The sequence below is a fragment of the Schistosoma mansoni genome, chromosome 6 (assembly GCF_000237925.1).
Source record: "Schistosoma mansoni strain Puerto Rico chromosome 6, complete genome".
Classification (NCBI taxonomy): Eukaryota; Metazoa; Platyhelminthes; class Trematoda; order Strigeidida; family Schistosomatidae; genus Schistosoma; species Schistosoma mansoni.
In genome coordinates this window covers 15113711-15138977 of record NC_031500.1, presented here as the reverse complement: position 1 = coordinate 15138977, position 25267 = coordinate 15113711, and the positions used below count along the sequence as shown (strand labels likewise).

Genomic DNA, 25267 nt, shown 5'->3' with positions numbered 1-25267 from the left:
GGGCTCGAACCCAGTACCTTTCGCTTCAAATGCCATCGCGTTATCCACTCGTCCACTGAGTCCTGATAGCCACTTGCTTGTGCAATGGGGTGAAGTTATGTTCACTTGATGTTGTATATTTGTATTGGGTTCGAATGCCAGAGTGAACATCAACTCTGAGATGCAGGTACATCCAGTTGACGAGTCCCAAATAGGACGAAACGCGCGTCAAACTGTATTCCACTGCTAGTCACTATCCATCTTTGCTCATTATTATTATTTATATCATTATCTAGCGATCATTTTTAGTAAAAAGCCTAATCTACCATACAATCGTTAACATTAAAATTTATGTATATCTTGAATTCTGTCATACTTTAACTATGAAACACATTTGTTAAATTAGAATGTAGCAAAAAATCCTTGACTATGTGTCCTGTTTTATTTCTGTACTGTAAAATGTATCGAATTCATAATAAATGACCATTAGAAAATGATTGATTCTAGTTTGGAAATAAACAATTAATTCTTTTACCTCGCTCTTGCTCTATATGTCTCTTTCTTTGTATTCTTCTTAGTTATCCACTCCCTCTTATTATCCAGACAAAAACGTTTTAGCTACTCTTTCATAATTACTCTTCTTTTCTTCTACTTCCATAGTTACTAATGATTAACTTCACAAAAAGTTTCCTATTTTGTTCATTATTAATACTGTTCACAATTTTTTATCAGAAAAACAACTAGGGGGATCATATCATACATAATAATCGCAAGGGATTTGTGGAGATTATTGATTATTGTAGCTTCCATCATGGACTGAGTTTATTTTAACATTCTTTAAAAACTAAAAAGTAAACCAGTGGGTCTTTAAAACATTACATTTGGACCACTGAACGAACAATACAAAGCTCACATTTAGGTTAGGTAAAAACGATAGATAATACTGCGAATCTTCACTAATTAAGGTGCTTGGGATATGCAAAACATATTTCCAACTACCGCCTACCGTCATGGACTATGTTTGATTTTGTAGAAGTAAACTAAAAGAAGTCTAGGGGCTGCCACTCCATAAAATGATGCCAATCAGTCGAGTCACCAGCAGTTGGAGTGTTAGTAGTTTCAAACTATTTGGTAAAATTCCGCTCGATTATTGTAACTAATCGTTAGACACGTTAAGTGTTGTAGCTCAGAATCGGTCTAAATAAGACAGATGCATTTACAATTTGTCCGACCTCAGATGTTGAGTTTCAAAGTTATCTTTTATTGTTGATTCTAAAAATTCGTTTTTTATCCTCAAATCATATCGTTCCTACCTAATGCTTTCTACTAATACTGTTACTAATTTTAATTCGGTGCTCATGTAATGTAACGACTTTAGTTGATGATATCATGTCCATTATATTCAACATTGTTTTAAACTGACTATCCATCTCATTTTAGCTTTTTTCGACTTTTTCATCAGTACGCACTGACAACATCAGACGGAATGAAGAGGATGAAAAGACTTTACATTTCTTGTTAATTATTATTTTATCGTTTGCATTAAACTAGTTTCAAGACTTTTCTAAATCGAGCAAATCTTTTCAATACAAATAGCAATAAATTGTTTAGAATCACCGTTTAATGTTCAATAGGTTTTGTTCTCTTACATCAATTCTTTCAACCAGTCACTTAAGGACAGTCTAAACTTTTCATACGTTTTTACGACTTTAATAATCCTTTACATCTATCTCATTCGATAAATATTATGATAACCTATATTTTTAACACGTTCAAAATTCTATTATACTGCAGTGAACGAGTGGGGACAACCAAATGTATTTGACACGAAAATTACAGACTATCTCATTAAAATCTAACAACCATATGGTAAACAGTTAATTTGCAAACTATCAATCAATTGTCTCAATGTTGACCGTTCCTTCTGCAAATATCACTCCATAGTCTCCGATTATTATCGTTCATGCATTTTCATACTACATGCGTTTCGTTTCCGTTCTTTCTTTATCGATCTTCTAGTAAAGTACATTGTCTTCCTGACCATCGTCATATACTAATGTGGATGAATCGTTTTTTGGTATTGTTTGTTAAATCAGTTTCCATTTTATTTGTTCATTAGTTTAGCACATCTTTCTCTCATTAATGTTCGATGTGAAGCTGTATGTAATCTAGGTTATTTTATAGTACTGGTTTGCAATGAATTCATTATCAAATTGTATATTCCTTGAATATAAAAACTTCCTGGCACATTTGAACAGGGAATCTTTTAAGAAATTTGAAGCAATTTGTCCATTTGATAAATTTAGATAGTGTAATTAGAAGACGAAGATTACCAGAACTATGTGATATCAAAAGTTAGACAAATATTGAAAACCAGTGAAGACTGAGCATTTGTTTCATCCTGGTATGGGAACTTCTCCGCTGGGTATTGAACCCAGGACCTTCAGGTCTCTCGACAATTGCTTATTATTTGGAATACTAAAACAACTATATATATATATATATATATATATATATATATATATATAGTTAGTTAGTTAGTTAGTTAGTTACCATTATTTTAATTCACTAAATGTTATGGTATTTCCCTCTTTTACTCCCAACCTTTTCCGTACTTTCTTATTCTCATCGGTGTATTAGGGTATAACAAAGAAAATGTCTTGTCAAGATTTTGTTAATAATCTAACTCAAATGAATTGTGGAGATAATTTTTCTAAAGAAGATTTGAAAGTCTTATACAATGCTATTAAACAAGAACCAATACGTTGGCCTCAGTAAGTCAAACTGTTTGCCTTTTTCTAAATCAATAGTCCAGTTTTGTTGTTGACATTTTCACAATTGCATCAATCCTCCTTTTTTGTAATATTGATGTCGAAATATATCTCATAGTCTTACTGAAGTTAGTACATATTGATATTTTGTGAAGTGGTCCAAGCACTGAACTAAAAGTGATCTCTCTAGTATAGCCGGCATTGGTACCTTGATTTAATGGCCGGGCTTGCAAACCACAGTGACTCAACTGAGCCTTACTGGGTGGAACATTTGTCTATTTAGGTCGTAGTATGTCATGTAGGTTAGTAAAAATAAAAACAGTGAACTCAAGGCCCATAGGCAGTCTTACTTGAGATTGCGCAGAAGTGTGATAAAAGCAGGATTTTTCTTTCGGACACCTAGCATGTACGGCACTCCTATCCCCTCATAACAGAAGACTGAGTTATAAAGGGTTGGTCGTAAAAATAATCACACCTCACCTTGCCCTCACAAATTTCAATCACCAGCATTAAGGTCTTAAAAATATGAAGATAACGCTTGAAGAACAACTCACGAAAAGGTCATATGTGACTAGCCTCAAGCTGTTGTCACTTAGTCTCTGTGGTCACGCTCCCATATCACCGATACCACTACTAACCCTGTGTCTTTTTCAGGCACCGGAAGAGGAAGTATCCTTCCATGTAGTGACCAGCCGAGAAGTGACAACTGCCCTCATACTTCAAACAGCAGCACTCAAAACTGACTAACTGATTGAGAGTCAATGACTGCGTCTACTGATTTGTCTACTGTATATTACGTAGTATATGAAAGGTTTTTCCTTAAAATAAATTATTTATTGCAACATAATCTCACATTATCTTTCATTTTTTTACTCTTCAGCTCTGATGTAAATATGATGGGTTTTGTTAATTTATATTATCCTGCACCACCAAACGCTCTTGGTCCACCAGTGGTAGGTGCTCCAGTAGGTGGATTTCTTACAGCAGCCAACTTTTATGCACCAAATCTTCCTCAGACACATTTTATGTTTAGTCCATTGCAAAATACTGCTTATCCTCCCATGATTTTCCCACATGTAGCAACATCTCAACTAAATGATAATACCACTATCACATCGAATTCCTTATCGTCAGCACTATCTCCATTGACCACTTCTCAACTATCGTATTCATCACCGAATACTGGAATGTCGCCACCTTTCTATTGGAACCCGAATAATTTCAGTACACCATTGTATGATGACCAATCAAATCCCGGTGTTGTATCATTTATGAATTCAAATCAGCTAGATGCTCCTGTTTTGCCAAATCCTTATACACCATCATCGGCTGAACAACTTCGACAACAGGTATTACAGTTAACTCAAGCAAATCGTAAACTGAATGAGTCTTCTGGGCTAAGTCCTTATCTAGATGTAAGTCTCCATTGCTGTTATCTTATAATCGATTCTCTTATTGTTTACTTTTAAAACCCTTACCTAGTGAGTGTTAGGGATCTGTAGAAATTCTCGAATTGTATAGTTCACATTACAAACTGAATTCACTTTAAAAACCATTGGAAACCAGGATACATTAGACAACTGTTTCATCCTAGAATGAAACTTCCCAAGAATTAATTAATTTTGGGGCATTCGCGCCTGTGAACCACTGGATGCGGATTCAGCGATATGAAAGCTAGACATTGGCGGTGGAACCCATTTTATCCACACTGTGATCACAATTTCTCACTTCCAAGCAGTCTGATGAAACTGTTGTCCATTACTTCCTAATCGTTAATGTTCGCCTAATTGAGGTCAGTTTGTTATGTAAATTATAAAACTGCCTAGTCATTTAAACACTTTCTCCACTTGTCATTTAAATTGTCTATTCATGTACAACTTGAAATCTCCTGGGGTCTGTGTACTTTTTTAAATAACTCATTCTATTGTTCCCGTGTTAAAATTATTCTAATTTTTTAACGTTTTATTGTGTACCCAAATTTCTATCCTACTTTCAAGAGGGGCCGTCAGTATATATATATATATATATATATATATATATATATATATATATATATACGAAATAGTAATGCGAGTTTCAAAATGCGCACGCGCCTGCATTAACGATTGAAAACAGATTTTTCTTTAAAGAAAGAAAATTCATTTTCCCCATACTTTGGGTCGATATTTTGGGAAATAATGCATTTGCTAATAGACAACCATTAAAATCACAGAAATAATGAACAGTTGTTTTTAGTCATACTATTATAATATGCGATCAAATAGTTTTTATACAATTGTTTACCCACATACACAAAGAGAGATGTTACATTGCGTGAATCTACCTACTGTACACTAAATAAATAAATTGTCTTAAGTTTTCTTATGTGTAATATATATTACTAATTTTGTTGTATGGTTTTACACAGCACATCATTGTACCTACTGGTATTTCAGTAATTTAAATTTTCACTATTAAGTAATGAATATAAAAAATCTGAACACTCTGCTAGCCCCCAAATGCCCTGGTACGACCGAGAGTGGGGAGAGTCCGCTCTCCGTCTCGAAATGCTCTCACATGGCCACGCGTATATAGCTTCTGCTAGGAAAGTCCTACTCACTGCCTTCTCACACCACGGGTGTTGTTTACGAAATTGAGAGGACGAAAAGCGAATGTCCCACACTTTAACCGGGTTAGTGGACACGGAAAGTCCACCTAGGGGAGTTGGAAAACCCTGATTCCAAACCAATGGTGCACATGGGCTCCAGTATCCTGAGGGAACAAATGGTGTATGGATCAATCATTGGTTTACCCGGCTACATGAGACTGCATCTCCTTACGATGCTACACTACCTTGTGGATCAGATCTATAGGTCAAAGGCTGGGGATATGGCCCCCTAAGAAAACCACCTGTTTCAGTTTGTGCATCCGAACAGTATCACAGCCCTGACACAAATCAAATGTGATTTGTGCGGCGCATATATATCTGGTGCCCCTTCGTACTAATATTTATGTGTTCAAATAAATAAATATAAATAAATAACCTAATACTACTATCATAGGTACTGTTTTGTTGTTGATTTCATTCGATAGAAACTGAACTCAATGGTGAAATAACAATTTCATAATTTTTAATCAATTAGTTATTTCGTTCGTTATCCTTATTCACCTATCTCTGTTGTAACTAAAAAAGAGGGTTTTCAATAAAATCCCTTACTGATACACATGGAGTTGTTCTTTATTTTTTTTATTTTGTTGTTCTTTTTTCAGTTAACGGCAGAAATCAACGCTAAAGAATATATGCGTGGTTTATTAGCTCGTAAATGGGTTATGGAGTCGTATAAAAAGAAAAGTATGATGGTTTCACTTTTTTTCCCTCTCTTTTATTGTCCATTCATATCATCATTATTATGTGAATAAGTGTTCTTTTGTATGTTTCCGTATCCTGTCATCATTATGTTTTTCGAGACAAGCGTGATTGTAAAGTATATTTCATAGTTGTTTTTTTCGAATAGTCAACATTTGGATTGTAGACAGAAATGATCCATTGCAAAAGACAATGTATTTTAACGTTATTAGCTCAAAAACTTACAAGGTCTATCAAGGATATTTACTCAATGGTGACTAGTTTATACGCGATATTACTCAATGAAGGAAGTGTTATGGAGATTATCTTGAAGAACTGCAGTTTACTGAAAATATTATGCATTTTTTGTCCGTAATACACCACTGTTTACAGTAACCTCTATTTCTATCCTTTGAGGTTCGTACTTAATTACTAGTCACTTACACCTGTTACCCCTCCTGAAGGAGCATATGCCACCCACTAGGATTCTTCTTGTAACTCTCTTCTGGACAATCCTTTCCAATTGCTATTCATTCTTTTGGTGTCTGCCTGCAATTCCCGAAGCAATCTATTTTTTGGTCTTCCTCTTTTTCAGTTTACCTTCACGATTCCTGGTTAGGGCATACCTCGTGATGCAGTTTGATTACGTCCTTACTTCATGCTAAATAATCTTGGAAAAGTATAACTATTACTATCACTGCCTCTACTAAAAAACAAATCATTCCAGTTGTTTTGTATTGAATTTAAATCAGATGACGATGATACTTCTGTGGATTACTAGCACACCAGCAACATGTGAGGCAGTAGTATACCATAGATATTTCAGTTAATTAGATCATATTGTCTATAACACTAAAAACCTTGTAGATGGATATACGAAGAAGATTAGCAAGTTGTTTACAAGTTTAGGAATTTTTCTAGACGACTAATATTATGGAATCATACGAAAAAATATTTGTTAAGAATGTGGATGAGTTTTAAACTTGAAGAATGATACTCATTTATGACTTATAGATCTGTGTACTTGGCTTCGAGCTACACTGTAAGTATAAGGGTCAGTGATACTACCCGATTTCCCATATGAAAGTAGATAGAACGGAATTCGAGTTCACAGCTTAGTGGATGAGAACTAGATACTGTAGCCACTGAACCATTGCTTCAAAATTAAACGACGAGCTGTTACAACAGGAAATTTTCGGCTTTATATGACAAATCTGGATATTCCATACGTGTCTTTCAGTAGTTAATTCTGATAAACTAAGCAACTCACATATACCAAAGAGTTAATGTTAACAGAAACATATTGATGCCAAGAATACAATAAAAATCTTCATGAATATGTTTATAAGTAGTGAACATAGTTAATTAAATACAGTTTTCAAACTATTTCTCTGTACGTTTTTATTCCTCACTATTAACAACAGTTTTTTGAATAATTCCAATAAAAGATATGCTGTAGATTATCTGAAATACAAAAGATTACTGAAAATATTCGGTATATCGTCAATATAATGTTGTTATATTGACTGATATCTCTAATGGAAAGCAAGTTGAACTTATTATAGAAACTCATTTCTAGTAAGAAAACCATAAACAGAAGTCTTTTTCATCAGACCTCCATTGACATTATGGTAGATAATGTCGGTTCTAATTCACTGAATTGTCAGCACACTAGTTACAAGCAAAACGAGATCAATACATTGGGGGTATAATTATCATAGAAGGTTTGTAAAGATTGTTGAATTCCATATTTCACATCACGGATGGCTTAGTTAAACAAGCTTTAAAAACCGAGAAGTATTAGGTTGTTGATTGGTCCTAGTATACGACTCCTAAGTAGTTCAAATTCATAACCCAACCAGAGTTCCAAACCTTAGAAAGTAATTACTTCTAGACTACTAAGCTGGTATCCAACAATTTACCTATCTAACTTCTACCAATTGATGATATTGTTCAGCCGAAGGTCCTTGGTTCGAGTCCCCCACACGAAATCGTGGATAGGCACTGTTGAGGAGTCCCATACATGACGAAACGGTCTTCCAGTGCTTTCACGTTTCCAATCGCGGTCTAGCTTACATCAACTCGATAATTCAACTATTAAAATTACTACAATCTGCACAAACCCCCCATTCTGATCAAAATCATATGAAACAACAATGCAGCTGAAGATCCTCACTTTCATAAAGTTCTAAGAATATTTTAAACAATAGAAATAGAACACAGTGAAGTATAGTAACACCAATGAAGGAAAGAGTATTTTCAACTGATTAAATATTCGCCCAGTTTTTTCTGGAAAAAACGGAAACAATAATAACATTTTCACACTTACAGTTTGTGTATAATGCCCATGTACTAATATATGTACGTTTTCCACCCCCACCTCACTCACTATTCTCCTTTATATCTCTCACTGTCATCTTATTCAAGCTCCTGTTGGACGTCGTAGTTGGAAATTGTATTATGCAAGACTACGTGATCTTGTCTTATATTTATATAAAAATGTAAATATTGCAAATAATGCAACACATGCTGAAGAATTACACAATCTTTACTATCAGCAACAACACCAATACCAACAACAAAATTATCTACAACAACTTTTTATTCAACAACAACAACAACAAAGACAGCAACATTTTCTGTTAATTCAACAACAGCAGCAACAATATCAACATCTTAAACAGCAGCATCAACAGTATCTTCTACATAAACACCAATCTCCTGATGATGAAGAAGAAGAAGTGGATGAGGAGGAGGAAGAGGGAGAGAATCATGGTGACGATGATGTTGGTGTTAACGCTAATTCCCATTCTGATGGTAACAATAACTGTACTGTTGAACTCTCCTCTTCATCATCATATAAGAAGGACCATTCGTGTGTAGTAACTGATACTGTTGGAAATCAATCTGAGTAAGCATTTAACTATATGTATGCATGTTTTTATATATGTATATACATATGTATATGACCACTTGTTGTGTTGTTGATGAAATATTTCAAGTTATATGTTGATTTTTCCCACTAATATTGCCTTTTTCAACTGATTAAAGAGTAATGTGTTTGTGAAAATTTTAAACATTGTACTGATCATAGTTAATGTTGAATATTAGTTTACTCTCTAAGATGAACTGTTTATTTACTTCATGATTGTCTACTAAATGTATCGGTATTATACTGTTTCATTGTTATCCAATAGACTGTTGAATTAATGCATTTTGAGATAGTAGAGAAAATTGGTAGCTCAGGTGGTTGATTTAGGTGGAAGTCAACTATAACTAATCACGATCAAGGTCGACAGGACAAGCTGTGAGTCATATGTAGAGAAGTTCGAATACGCTACTTCTACCTGAAGTTTGTGCTGATGATTCTGTTCAGAAAAACAATAAAAGCCTCATGACCATACTATCCAGCTCAGAGAACAAAACTCCACTTAAACCAGAACTATTTATGGACAGATATTATATGTATATTCTTAATGTATAACTAGATTATATATATCTATACTCCTCTTATTACAAGCTTTATTTTAACCTATAAACTATTATTATACAATTTACCGTTCTTGAATCATGCCCAGTCTATGAATTACAGTCTCCCACATTCGCAATCACTTTCGACTAGATCTTGTACAAATGTTATTTTCTATTTTATGGTGCGATGTGGTCTGTTCGGTTTGTATATAAACTCAGTATGTTTGTAATATGTGATTCATATTGCGGATTCTGCTGCTAGCCGCAATCCAGCATTCCTTTTTCAACTTAGGACTAAATAGTAAAATCATAACAATCCACTTAAGATACACATATGCCAATATACAGCGAGTAGTTACAGTCCTTTATATTGACAACAGGAAAATACAAATAAAGTGTATCTATTACCAAATAGCATTTGAACGATAAATATTGAACTATTATTTATTATTATCATTATTATTCTCCAGAATTGGGAATATGAACGACAATGGACTCACTGTTTTGTCCATCGGTAATGATGATGATGATAATCTTGATGATACATCTACATCAAAACAATTGACCACTTCCATAGAAAGTCAACAATCGTTTAACACTTCCGAATATACTGTTGAAACTGTAGAGAATTCATCAAAAGAACATATGAATATGAATGATGATTTAGCTACAACAGTTGCACAAAGCTCAATTGTAACATCAATCAATTCCACTAACACTATGACATCGTCTTTTTCTACATCTAATCCAATACTGTCTACTCCCTACATTACAACACAACATCAGCAACTACCATCAATTCAACCAATTCCAATGACTACTACACCGCCGTCATTTGTTCCACCGTCCATCCCACCACCTGAAACAATTATTCGTCTAGCACATGCTTATGCATGCAGAGCTACAGACTATGTGAAAAAATCCAATGTATTCCGTTTACGTACGAAAGAAGGCAGTGAATTTTTGTTCGAAGTCAAGTAAGCTCCTTAGTTCTTTGGTCTCTTTCTATATTATTTATACCATATAATAATTTGTTACTGGGTCGGTTTTCTCCACTTGTTCATGGTAAATTACTTTAGTGGTATATTAAAAGCAAGATTTTATTGAAATCACGAACTGATCTATGTTAGACAATTAGGGAAAAACTGGAAAAACACTGAACAGCCATCTCATTCTAATATAATTTCTAATGGTTGTTCAACATTGACCGGTTCATAAATTCAATAAAACTCAATAATCTCCACAACCCTATACTAATCAGTGAAATTATTAGTGAGTAGTGATGAGGATGTATGATTTGGTTTAATAACCAATATTTATTTAATGATATTAACAGAATAAACAAAACTGATAGTTGGGAACGATCGTTTGACAGCTAGACTGACTGACTAGCTGACTCTGTGATGATTGTAAAAATAACATAGATTGATAATTGAAAACATAAGTCAATTGAAGCTAAACCACCAGGGGAAACCTGGAAGCACTGGACGGACGTTTCGCCCTATTATGGGATTCTTCAGCAGTGCGCATCCACGACCTTGCCTCGCGAGATTCGTCCAGTGCCTCCAGATTTTCTTTGATGGTCTAGCCTCAATTGACTCATGCTTTCAACTACGAAAATACTAAATCTCCACAAAAACCCCTTCTGATTATAGATTGATAAATTTCAACTATTTATTTCCATTAGAAAAGTAGTCCTTACCCATCTTCCATTTATTATTAGAATCAGTTGTACTTCTTCATATTCACTAGCTAACACTTTTGGTCGGAAATCCTATATGAAAATTATTGGTAGGTGTTTTCTGTCATTTGAATATAGAAGGAACTATATCTATCCTGAAATTTTTATGCCTCTTATTTACGTTTATTACACCTCATAAAGTATAGGCCACCGACCAGGATTCGTTAACCAACTCTGTCATGGACTTTCTTTTCCAGTTGTTGCCAAGTGCTGTTCATTCTTTTGATGTCTGCCTCCAGTTTCTGGTTCAATGTGTTCTTTAGTCTGTTTGCTAAATATTTTCTGTTAAGATGTGCTCGGAAATGACTCAGTGGTCAAATGGATAGTCGTATCACTAGCCTTCATACACTTAAAATGTGACTGAAAGCCAAGTACTAATCAATGGGTTAATAGATAGAATATTATGACACTATATTATTTATAAAATCAGTTATCTTGATTGCTATTTTTTATAAATTCATTTTTAGTGATGCAAAAGAAGTAGATATTTGGATTGATCGAATTAATTTTGTTGCAGCTCTTTTATCTGCGCCATCTTTAGCGTCAGCTGTTAGTTCAGAGCGTAATTTTCACCGACCTCACTTACCTGCGACATATACTAAATTAAATATGGTAAGTAGTATATTTATGTATGTAAATAATCTATTTCTAGTTTGAATGATTTTTGACAAGCACTTTTTTCTTAGCATGATCCTTTGGACAGGATCGGGTCGTAAACCTCATCTCCAACTCTACCTTTACCCCTTTAGTTGGGAGCTGGTAGTAACCTTAAGATAGGTTCAGACAGACTTCATTGTTTCAATTCTTACCAGTTTATATTGGTTGAAATAAGGTGTTTATTTCATTTTACCATTAGTGATTAGAAGAGAATATCACTTTCACTTAGTACCGCTATTACCGGATCACCGATTCTAAAGAAATGCTCCACATACTGATCCGATTATCTAGATAGCTTCATATAAAGTGTGACTGTTAGTGCCCCCTCCCTTCAACACTGCATGAATTCCATACTTGGTTCCAGTCTCTGTGATATTTGTCCTGTACAACGTGCATTTCTATGCTTCTATTTGATCCGTTCGCTTCCGTCGATACTTTACTAGCCTTCAAATTTATTTGATATTACTAGGTGTTTACACACATACGTGTAATTTCATTCAGTGAAGTATATCAGAACTAATTGCGAATGGAAATACTATTTTATGGGTATAAATGTGTACACCAGTTTACAGGCATAAAAACGAATCTAATAAATCATCGACATTACATTGTGTTTATCGATATTTTATCCTAATCTGAGGGATTCTTAATAGATAAAGAATGATAAAGAATCACAAACACACAGAGAAGTAAATCACTCCAGTATATGGAAGTTAGAGTAATCAAAATATCTGACTCGGTGTCCACTCGTCTACTCCCTTTTAGCGATCCTCGTTTGAGGATGTTATCAACGTGTTCCCCCTATCCATTCGATTAAGAGTGATAAGTTTGAGAGCGTAGGTTCATTATTTCATTTATACTATAGAAGTGCTTGAATGACTCAGAGATGAATTGCCAGCTATTATTGATCAAAAGTCTCTCAATCAATAGCGCATATAGCATATAGCTGCAGACGTTAGATGGCACCCTAAAATCTGCCAGTAAGTTTATTCAGACAGATGCACACTCTTATCTGCCCAAACGCCGACGCCGTTTTGGAATCCGTGTTATAATCAAAATCAGTGGTTAAATACCTTTCTTAGTCTAGTTCCATTCTTGATTCTCTCTTCCAATTTTCATTTCATACATTTTATCAATTTATTTCATTTCTCCTCTATCTTTAATCTTTTTCATAATTATTTAAACTGTATTTGTAAGTGATCTTGATAATTTCACCTCATTATGCTAATATGTTGTGTTAATTTGGCCTAATGTTAACATTTATGGCCATGTCTTGTACATTGATCATGACTTATGACTACTACTGTCTGGCTTAGTTTTCTGATAGCTATAACACTCCGATTGTTTAATTTATTTTTCATTATCTTATAAAAATAGTTCTAATAAACTAAAGAAGATCATTACTGTGTTTTGTTTTTTCTTTCTCTTTTACTCTTTAAAAAAGCGTGAACAACTTGAGGAACATCAAAAACGTTTGTTAGAATTGGATCAAGAATTGACTGATTTACGTTCTCGTCTACTTGTCACCTCTGTTAGTAGTAGTGGTAGTAGTAGTAGTAGTAAAAATCGTAAAGTTTCATCAACTTCACAATCATCATCTCTTGATGAAACTGTGAAATCATCATTATCTAATGAAGATAATATATCAACTTTGGAAACTGTTACTACCACCACTCCTACTTCTACTACTAATGTTAATAATGTAAACACTGACGTGTTATCTACAGTTGCTGGCAATTTGACCAATACTACTACGGCAATAACGACTACTGCTACTCCGTCTTCCTCAGTAACATCTCAGTCACAGTCGAACTCATTAAAATCCAATGAGACAATCAATACTAGTGCTCCATCGACATCTATTCCCTTCTCATCCAGTTCATTCATGTCCGTCTTTTCAACAGGTAGTCTAGGCAGACGTAGAAAAGGTAGTAGTGGTTCGTTAAATTCCAACAGTAACACAACACATGGATCCGATGGCAGTAGCGGTGGTCTTATAATCAGTGCCAAACAACGTGCGGAATATGAAGAACGTATACAATTCATGGAATCTGAGGTAAGTGTGTGTGTGAAGGTTGTTCCTACAAAATATTAACGAGATTTTAGCATTTCTCTTTGAAATGTTTTCCATCGTTTATTGTTATTATCATTGTTATCATTGACATTGGACGTGTACAACCGTCATCCGTAACTCTGTTGTTTCACCACAACGCAAAAATGGAGTTAGAAAAGTTCGACACTGAAATGTGCACACTTCAGATTTTTCGGATTTTCGTCGCCGGCCATAACGCCTTGAAAATACTGAGCTAACATACCAAAAACTACTTTATAAATACCATGTGTTGATAGGCCTCAAGCAGTTTTCCCTTGGGCATTGCGGTCACGCTCTTAAGTCATCAACACCATCTCTAACCCAGTTTTCTTTCCTAGGCACATCATAGTGAATTATGTGCAACCCGGAAGTGACACAACTACCTCATAACACCACTTGACAAAACACACATTGAAACATAGTTATCCACATCACAAATAACATGTCGGTGAAATTATTACAGTGGAATTATCTCATTCGTCTCTCTTACAACATAAAAATAAGAAGGGTTTGGATTCAGCACCAATATCAATGTACATTATGTTTATAATGTTAGAAATAATATTAAAGGTTCACCATATATTTCCCACAAACTCTAACAAAAATTCAAAGCAGTTGAAATTGAACTCCTCACAGTAATAAATACCATTAATCAATTGAAGTATAATCTAGACATTCGCTCTAATACACTTTAATAATAATAATAACAAAATTAAATTAATTCAGTATATACATATTCAGTTCAATCTGTCTCTCTGTAATATTCTAAGTGCACATATTTCTTTGCCCAACACTCCAATCACTTGACCGTTCGTAGAATAGATACTACTGACGGATGATAATTAGTTCTTTGATGTATACATACTAAAAGGATAATTCATTTAGTATTGTTTGTTTGAATCTTCCCATCGATGTGTTAGGACTGCAACTGGTCAGTCTCTAATTGGCATATGTGCATCCTGTGCGTATTGCCTCGATATAGTCTTAATTCGTAAACATGGTAAGCAGAGATGGATAGTGGCTAGTAGTGGAATCCAGGACGCGCGCCACTTCGTCCTATTTGGGACTCGTCAGCTGGATGTGCCTGCATCTCAGAGTTGATGTTCACTCTGGGACTCGAACCCAGTACCCTCGCTTCAAACGCCATCGCGTTATCCAAAGTGAACATCAACTCTGAGATGCAGGTACATCCAGCTGACAAGTCCCAAATAGGACGAAGTGTCGCGTGTCCTGGATTCCACTGCTAGCCACTATCCATCTATATTAAAAGGATAATTATTTATTGAATACAATGTGTTCTAGTGTTATTCTATCATAACTATCTAAATAACTTTACTTACTTAACTTATATGAATCATCGAATGAATAAATGTTATACTGATTAGAATATTTACCAATCATTGAATCAATGAGATCACTGATAATAACTGAAAGAATAACTTGTGTATTTTGATTAATTCTCAATGGGATTACTAACAATATTAATACCCCCACTGTGAATGATGTTACAGTCTTTCAAGATAGTTAATTGATGAGTAGTTTAAGTTTGAAATAAATTCCATTGTTAACCCCTTAAGCGGTTACATTAGTTCCCTTATTCAATATACAAAGTAAATTTGCTTACGCTATCTTCTTATGCTTATGCATACATACATCCAATGCACATTTGTCTCTTCACGATTTAATCGTATGCATACATGTGTTTTGTGTATTACACACAATAACAGATAAGTATGTGTGATTTCTTTTCCCTTTATTTGGTATTCAGTTACGTTTGTTAGTATTCAAATTAATCATCACACATATACATCTTAACCATAGGAAATTAATATACATTATACTGTAATGTATGTGTATGCATGTTCTTTCCATCTAATGTTAGTACTTTTGGAAGTTTTGGCTCCATGTTTGTATATAGATGATTCTCTCATTCATACATATACACAATTACACATTCACCAGTAGGGAAGGTTTCCTTTGGTATAAAATCTTAAAGTGTTATTTTTCACCCCCTTTGGTGTTGAGTCACACACGTGTCTACACAAAATAATACCTCTTATTCAAAAACGAAGATTGAAACTGAAATGCGCAAATCAACATTATCAGGGAGAAATAAAGAAAACTACTTTCAGTGGAAAAATCAATTTGTCATAAGATTTTTTTTCTCTTTTCCGACTTTTCACTTTACAGCTGTATATATAGGTATATGTATGTTTTCTTCATGAAATTGTTTTTGGGGCAAAAAGACTTCAAAGTGAAATTTCATCGAAATTTGATAGTACAAAAAGCATTATGTAAGAAATTTACCCACTGCGGCAATGTGTTAGTGTTAAAGGTTTATTTAGTCAACTACTCTACTGTGTTTATTTATTATATTTTATTTAAACACATAAATATTAGTACAAAGGGGCACCAGATATATATGCGCCACACAAATCTCATTTGATTTGTGTCAGGGCTATGACACTGCCCAGGTGCCCAGACCGAAGCAAGGGGTTTTCTTAAGGGGCCACACACAGAGCCTTTCACCTAAACATCTGATTCACAAGGCAGTGGAGCATCGTGAGGAGATGCAGTCCCATGGTAGCCAGCCACCAATGATTGATTCATATGCCATTTGTTCCTTCAGGATACTGGATCCTATGTGCACCATTGGTTTGGAATCAGGGTTTCCCAACTCCCCTAATTGGATTTTCTGTGTCCACCAACCCGGTTGAAGCACCGGACATTCTCTTTTCGTCCTCTCAATTTCGTAAACAACAGTAATGCCACGAGAAGGCAGTGAGTAGGACTTCCCTGACAGGCTATATACGCGTGGCCATGTGAAAATATTTAGAGCGGGAGAGTGTACTCCCCCCACTGTCGGCCGTATCGGGGCATTTGGGGGCACTCTACTGTGTTGTAATTAACGAATCTATTGATCTTGTGAAAGCAGTCATAATCAGATTTAGGCTTGTGTAAGAAATAGAAACAAAGTTTTTTTCACTGAGAAAATATTTTTATGCTGTCCTTTTTATCAACTCATTCACCAGGTATAGATTTGTGTACTTATTCAGCCTAGTATTTTTTGGATATTCCCAAATAAAAACACTATTCGGATAGGATGTAGATATAGTCCAAAGTAGAATATAACAAGTTAAGCTACAAAATCCCACTATATTCATATATAAACTTTACACAGGAATATTTCATATTTCTTTTACCTCATTTAACAGAGCTAATTAGTTGAAAATGGACCAATCAGAGCGCTTCAGCTTTATCCCATTTGAAACATGCTTTGATCAAATCTTTGTCCTGCTAACAACTTGACTTGGATTTGAGTCTGAGGTCTATTTAATGATTGATACTACCTGGTTACTTGAATTCGAAGTAGGTGGAGTATGGTGGATGTAAATTGAACAGCTTATTACTACTAACACACTACTCCACATTTGTATACTATCCTACTCTCTGATAATTTTTAAGAGGTAGCATTACGAGGAAAGTAAGAGATAATAGCCGTTTTAAAACAATAAATACATATGGTTACGAAATAGTACAATTCGACATTTAATTCCTGTTCAATGAATAGATCAAAATATCTTTTTCTCTTGTATACTTTCTGTATTTCCTCCATATAACAAAATCAATTGTCGCAAATGCTATGCTTAAATTTACTTAGGTTTTTTTTCCGACCACCAAGTTCACACTACTCTCTACATAAATGGTAGATAAAAGCTTTTTTTTTAAATTTCAGTGAATAAAATACATCTGATCCTGTTCTCTTATATCTATTTATTTATCTACACTACAGAATTGTTTAAGGGGGTTGGTTGGTGTTCTTATTTGTTCTATTTTCTATCTCTGATACTTTAATCATCTTAGTAATTGTTTTTACCAACAAAAAGATTAGACTTGCGAGACTTTGCTTTTTTTCGGCTTCCTTGTATTCTGTTTATTCTATGCTTTTTTTTTTCTAGTCATAGATATATCTTTAATTTACACTTATCAGATCTGCTTTCGTTACTTTCTTACTTACCTAACTAATCGTTTAAGTCTCTATGTATTTTTATACATGACGCCATATAACGTCATAGTAGAGTTGAATCGTATCTAGTAATAAAATTCAGGATCCACGTTTCCTTCTATTCGTGATTCACTAGTTAGATGTACCTGTACTTGTGTTAATTTTCATCTTATAACACGAACTAGATCATTTTCATTTTAAAACCCTCACTTAGCTACTGAGTTTAGATATCTACTGGCTTGTGTTAAAGTAGACTAATTGATTACAGTCCATGACATCAGTAACTGAACAATTAAAACAACCCTTACAGATGAATTATTGTGTGTCTAAACAATTGTTTGATTGGATAAGATCCTGATACTTTTACTATTATCTAACAGATAAATTAAATTCAATCGATGTTGCCGAGTTATCAAGTAATGGTTGATGTTCTCGGTTTTGAGACACACTTCGTATGTGTGTGCTCGGGGGCCTAATGATAATATCTAGCAACCTTAAATGACATAGGTAAAGCTAGGTTTCAACCTCCTGTCCATTAATTAAATCCTAAGTGCCTTAACCGTTGAAGATTTTGAAAATAGTATACAACTTTATGTTATTTGATCGGAAGTAGTCTGCAGGAAACTCTAAACTTAGGTTTGTGCTGTCCGGCACTCATCAACAAGCTGTATCTGTAATTTCACAGTCTGCAAATTTACTTTTGTGTTATTTAGTTTTAATTGACTTTCAGTGGAACTACGATAAATTAATTAATGACTGACTGAGTAGTAGACAATGTCATATTTGTCTAATACATATCGATTGCTTGAGTGCGTGCCCTGTTTGTATATGAACGTTATGAGACCGCCTATCAGAGAGCAGTGATTTATCGATCAGAGCAATGATACATAAAAACTGTATGGGCAGTCTTGAGTACTTATCAGTCCTGCTTTCTGCCTAGCCCAGCCAGTTAAGTCCAAAACACCAATAACAGTCTCTGCAATATGAATCATTATTCTCAAACATACTGGGTTTATATACCAAACAAACTGACCAAATCGTACCATAAAATAATATTTGTACAAGATTTAGCCAAATGTGGCTGTGAATAGGGGGGGACAGTAATCAATAGACTGGGGATCACTCAGGAATGGTAAATCGGATAATAATAGTCTATGGGTCAAAATAAAGCTCATGATAAAAGGGACACGAATATGAATAGTTTAGTTACTCAACAACTATACAGTAGGAAATATACATATCATATTGGTCCATAGATAGTCCTCAAAGTTACCATTCATAATTCTTCACGGGATACAATTCTGTCAATTTATCTGATACAAATAAAGTAACTCTCATAGTTACTCGATTTCTTTTGCTTTTATTCGCGATTGAATATGCGTTAAAAATGAATTCGTTAGTGTCAAATTTTCTAAATGGCATTCTTTACCTTCATCGGGATAACCACCTCTAGTGTTTATTTACTGTTTCAACATATTTCGATTTTTGTTTGCTGTTGATTATTTTGCTACTTGTTTCCTCTAAACGTTATTTATTGTTTTTTGTCTTGGAAATATTTTAGGTTCAACGGTATAAAACTTACGCTCGTCTCTTAGAAACAGAGCTATTCCGTCTACAACAGTCTTCATCAGTCGCTGCTTTGGCTGCGACCAATCCATTTGTTCCGTATGTCGGTGGTGGTTATCCCAATCCTATATGTACTAGTCCCACAGTTGGTGGACCAATTCAATACAATGCCATTAATAATGCATTACGACCAAATATGAACTTTCCTATTATTGGCTCATCGCCTGCTCCACCGCCTCCACCAATGTATTTTGTTCCTACTGGATATCGTGATCGAAATACTAGTGCCTCCACGGTTGTTACTAGTCGTGGTACATCAGTTATGACACATTTAGCGGTATTAGGTCCTCAGAATTCATTGAATGAAGAAGTTGTAAAAATGACAACAGGTCCTATCACGTCTCTTTCGACTACTACTATTACTACTTCTGCTAACACTACTATGACACTATCGTCTAATAATAGTAATTCATCGAATGAATTGAATTCTATCGACAATGATATTACTATTAGTCCCGGTGTTAATGTCACTACTTCATTAGCTTACCCAGTGCAATCTCAATTATTCCCAATAAATAATACTAGATATAGAACATTTGTATCACCATATTTCACATCACAAATACCATCGATCAATCCGTATTCACCATCTGTCAGTGGACGATTTTATCAACAACACCAATCTAGACGATTACGTTATTCTTCACCATTGAATAATCTATATCATCATCAACAACCACAGAATGTTATTATCAATAGCACTACTACTAATAATAATAATGGTCGTTTTAATGGTTTAGTTAATGGATTTCAGTTAACTGAAGAAGATTCATTCAACGATAAACTCCTTATTACTCCTAATACTTCCTCATCGAATAATAATTTGATCATGAATACAATCACAGATGATATGTCGTCCACGTGTAAAATTGCAAATGACTGTGGTAATAATAGTAATAATAAGCTTATACAAAATTCCCAATCAGTTTGTTCAACAAATGGTCTATTTTACGAGATTGTATAATCGGTGTTATGGACATTACCACCATCGTTACTATGTTGTTTCGTTTTCTTGATTATCGTAATGCTCTCTCTCTCTAAAATCTCTATCTCTTGACTTCAATTATTTTTAACTTCTGTCAAAATGTTTTATTTTGGTTTCAAGTTTTCTCTTGTTATTATTGTTTTCTGCTTATATAGCGTTAAATGCGAAACCCAGCAGTCAGCCACTATTACTATTATTACGTAATGCTTTATTTTGTTTCACTAATGAAAATGTTAGCTTTGGATGTGGATCGTATACAACAATTAGGTGAAGTTGATGTGGAGCTCAAATGGTTGTGTTTATTTTATCTCGTTTTGTTCATTACGTAATGTGTGTGTGTGAACATATTGCCATATGTGTTACTAAACCGTTTGATGTGTTTATTTATTCGGTGTATTCTCAACCTCTTAATCTTATTGATTTAATATATCTCTCTTAGTATGTGAGCTTGCCTATGTAACCACGTGCCACATTCATCATTTTCTAAAACCTCTGCTTACTGTCTATTAATCTTTTATTGTCTCTTATGTCATCGTATTCATATCTTATCTCTTTTCTTTACTCAGGTGTATGTACGTCACTGTATAGTCAATTCTTTTTTTCTGAAATAGTCATTACCTTCCACCAAACAAGGTATATACACAAGATGAGCATTTTTTTTTATCTCTACATAGGAAGTCAAACTAGAAAACTACATTTAACCGGTATTCATTGTTGTTAGTTGAAACACTGTAAAATTGAATCATCTTCCCTCTTTTTTTTCTTTGTCTTTCTATTCTCGTACATATGTTGTGTATGTACATGTTAATTCGTTTGTTTACACAGTCATCATCTAGTCATGTTAATTCCTTGCATTCTTATAGGTTTATGATTTCAATATTCAATTGATCTCTTTTAACAACACTATCACATCTGATTCTTTGCTCTCCATGTCGTTTTCAAGTTTTTTGTTTGTCATTCAACTGAATTACACTGTTTTTTTTGCCGCTTATTATAAATTATGAAAAACATTGTTCAATGTCAAAAATATGAATATTATACATTATCATGATCGTTATCACCTTTTTGTTCATTTAGTTGTATACTTCCCCTCCCCCCCCTCCTGTATACCAGTACTAATGATTCCATAATTCATTGAATATCTCTTTATAATTATTGAGTTGTGCAAAGAAAGAAATTTTATTTTTTGCTTGCTATCTACATACTACTTTAAACCTCTATATTTATTTGCATTAATGGATGAATGTATCACTGAAATACTACTACTCTCCATAATACTAATTCATGACATTATTATTGATACTTTATTGTAAAGTTGTAAATGTTTCAATTTTTTGTGTGTTTTCTGTCCCTCCCCCCTCCTACTTTTTATTTGTTCAATGTTAATAATTAAAAGAAAAATAATTCAAATTTTCTAGTTGTGTTATACTTTTATATAACTTCAATCCTGAATTCACCAATATCTCGCTATGTATTGCTATTATTATCATCATTACGAACAACATATACACGCACACATTCACACACATACACAAACTAACAATTAGTCACTAACGCGTAAAAAAAAAATCCACTTTATTATTCATTTGATCAATAACAATTAAAGAATATGACTGTTGCCTAAATCAACCAATTATTGTTCTTCTTATAGTTATGATTACCAGTGAAATAGACAAAAGAAAGACAATGAATAAGTTGTTGCTGCTGTTGTCGTGGTTGTTGTTGTTGTTGTTGCTAACATTATTTCAATCAAAGAAATTTATATTGATCATTTTATTTTTTTTAAACCTCATCTTCTTATTGATTAATTGTTTTTTTTCTGTATGTGTATTCATTTCTCTAGTCTAATATTATTCATTGAAATACAATACAATTGACTACCTTGATTTATATTCTTCTTCTTTTGTTTTAATGAAGAATAATTTTCTTTTTCTCATTTTTTTTGTCAAAAAAAATGATAATGAAGTACAATGTTGCGTAATAAGTAGTAGTTCTCTTTTTTTTCTGTTTTTTTTCCCTCTTCATAGACATCGAATAGTAACAATAATCTGGTGTTTGTTTTTTTTGTTGTTTTTTTTTAATTCAATAGGAATTTCACAATTAAGCGATTCATGTTACTATCCGGTCTTGTTTTCCGGAGTGTCAACATATATATAGATGTTCGCGTCTTGGTCACACACACACTATTCCCTACTCTCTCTCTCTCTCTGTCCCTCTCTATTCTACAATATTGATTTGTCTTTTTTTATTTCGTTTATCTTTTTCTACATTGAAGAATATATATAACGCACATATAAATTATGATGAAATGAATAGTCTTTCTTTAATAAAATTAAAGACTAAGGTAACTTAACTATATAAAAGTGGTGAAAATAAGATGTTGTTGTTGTTCTTCTTCTTTTTACCTCATTCAATATCGATGATGATGATGACGACGACAATACTTCTGACATGAACAATTTTGATTAAAAGTGCCTGACAATCATTTAGGTGTTCAATAGTCTTATTTGTTTGTTTGTTGTTTTTTAAAAAAAAATGAAGAATTTAATGTTTATTTTACAATTTAGTGATATTTTCACTTTTAATTATTGGTGGTGTAGTGTTTATGTGGTTCTTCCTTGTATCCATCTATCCGCCCACCTAACTACCCATCCTTCTTCTCGAAATGAATTACACACTATTATGCCAGTGAATGAATAGAATCTATGTATACAGTACAATGGTATTTCTTACAATCTATATTTCTTTAGTTATTTTATCAAAATGATCATTGACATATAGATCTTATTAATAACAATATATATTCAACTGTGTGTGTGAGGGGAGGTGAATGCGTTTTATATTTATTCTTAATTTCTTTTATTATCGATATACTCTCCTTTATGTGCTTATATATATATTGATCTTTTAATGTATCCATTTTTTTAGTAAGATATCCTGGTGACGTTCTCTTTGACTTGACTTTCATACATCTCTCTGTCTTCTAGTTCTCTTTTTTTTACATTTTTCTCTCAATTACACGTTAACATCTTATGAATTTTGCCGTTACATTTGAAGTTGTTTCTTTTTTTTTCTAACTGTATATTGCGTAATGCAAATTTATGTGAATATATAAATAAACACCTATATATATATACATATATGTTTTTTTCTTTGGTGTGAATTTGGGTTTCATGTTGCAATGTATGAAGTGAATGAAATCTCTCTCTGGATTTGTTTTCTATGTTACATAACATCTTTGTGTCGACTTACGTGTGTCTCCCTTAGAAATTTGCGAAAGTTTTAAATGGATTGGCTGATGAATAGTTTTATAATTGTCAGTCAGCCAGCTACAACATAGGACCAGGCACATATATGCATCGGTCCAAGTTGCCATACCTCGTTAGCACGATAAGATGAGCACCGGATTCATAGAAGTGGTGGCAATATATAAAAGATAGGTTGTATATAAGGATATAGTAAAGGAAGGAAGAACGTTATGAAGCAATTTTAATCTCAAGGTTTAAGGGAAGATAAAGAGTGTATACACCTACGCCATTGTGATCGATTCTGAGCCATGTCACTTAGAGTCTCAAACCATTGGTTACGATAGTCACACGGACCCCAACCAATTAGTCTGCATCTGCCAACATGGCTCAGACTAGAAGTTAGTGACTTCAAGCACTGATGCCACGTTTTGGTTTGGCCGCCCCTAACTTTCAACCATCCCCTACACTAGTCAGCATCGCGGTAATCGGTGTTCAGGCATACGTTACACGTGGCCTAACCATCTCAGTTCATGAAGATCCACAATCTCATCAACTGATTTACCATCATTCCCTTATACCCTGTTTGTAACCTCACTATTACTGAGCCGGTGATCCCAACAGATGCGAGCAATATTTCTAAGACATCTGTTATCAAATACTAGTAACTTACGAATATCTTCTACTCTTAATGGCCATGTTTCACAGCCGTAAAGTAGAACAGAGCGAAATGCTGCTTAGTATATTCGTCCCTTAATTGATAGACGCATATCTCGTCTTCGCCATCGGTGACGTAATTTGGCAAAAGCCAAACGAGCTTTCTGATTCGATGGAGAGATTTCGTCAGACACCAACCCATTAGGGCTGACCAGACTTCCAAGATAAGTGAAGTTGTCGACGCGTTCGACTACTTCACTCTCTATCCTTAGTTCAGGTGTTGACGCAGGCCAGTCCTGGAGTAACAATTTACATTTAAATGTATAATTGACCTATTTCATTTTCATGTGAATAGATAGAAAACAAGTTGTCAGTTGGTTATATGGTTTAAGTGGTTGAAACTGTGTCGAAAGTAATGAGTTTTTACTATTTAAATTGAGTTTGATCGAATATTGGAATTCACATCAAATGTGAAATGGGTAGATTAAGTGATTAGTTCTGATGTGTTATTATTCTTTTTGGTCGGCAGATTCAAGATTCAGTTCAACTACTTCAGATTGACCAGCTGATTGAGTATCCCTAACTCTCATACAAATTTGTGTGGATTCAGTCCAAGTACATAAGTCTGTGTCAGTCCGTTAGTTCGACTTTGATATAGCTGAGTTTCTAACTAACCAATACAGTTCAATGAATAACAGTATACAAAGTTCTA

The 25267-nt window shown here is 34.0% G+C and overlaps 1 protein-coding gene across 1 annotated transcript in view; it reads left to right on the top strand.

Annotated features, from left to right (window-relative positions):
* Smp_147020 (putative arf6 guanine nucleotide exchange factor) overlaps window positions 1–21227 on the top strand; it is a gene marked incomplete at its 5' end in the record, with an annotated part of 37963 nt that extends 16736 nt beyond the window's left edge. Inside the window, 10 exons of the mRNA XM_018798381.1 lie at window positions 2620–2753; window positions 3631–4165; window positions 6000–6081; window positions 8503–8530; window positions 10017–10523; window positions 11755–11899; window positions 13389–13458; window positions 13849–14000; window positions 19604–20007; window positions 20194–21227. Coding sequence (XP_018653328.1) covers window positions 2620–2753; window positions 3631–4165; window positions 6000–6081; window positions 8503–8530; window positions 10017–10523; window positions 11755–11899; window positions 13389–13458; window positions 13849–14000; window positions 19604–20007; window positions 20194–20632 — 2496 coding nt within the window. The 3' untranslated portion in view covers window positions 20633–21227. The remainder of the gene's footprint in view (window positions 1–2619; window positions 2754–3630; window positions 4166–5999; window positions 6082–8502; window positions 8531–10016; window positions 10524–11754; window positions 11900–13388; window positions 13459–13848; window positions 14001–19603; window positions 20008–20193) is intronic.
* Between the last annotated feature and the right edge of the window lie 4040 nt (window positions 21228–25267).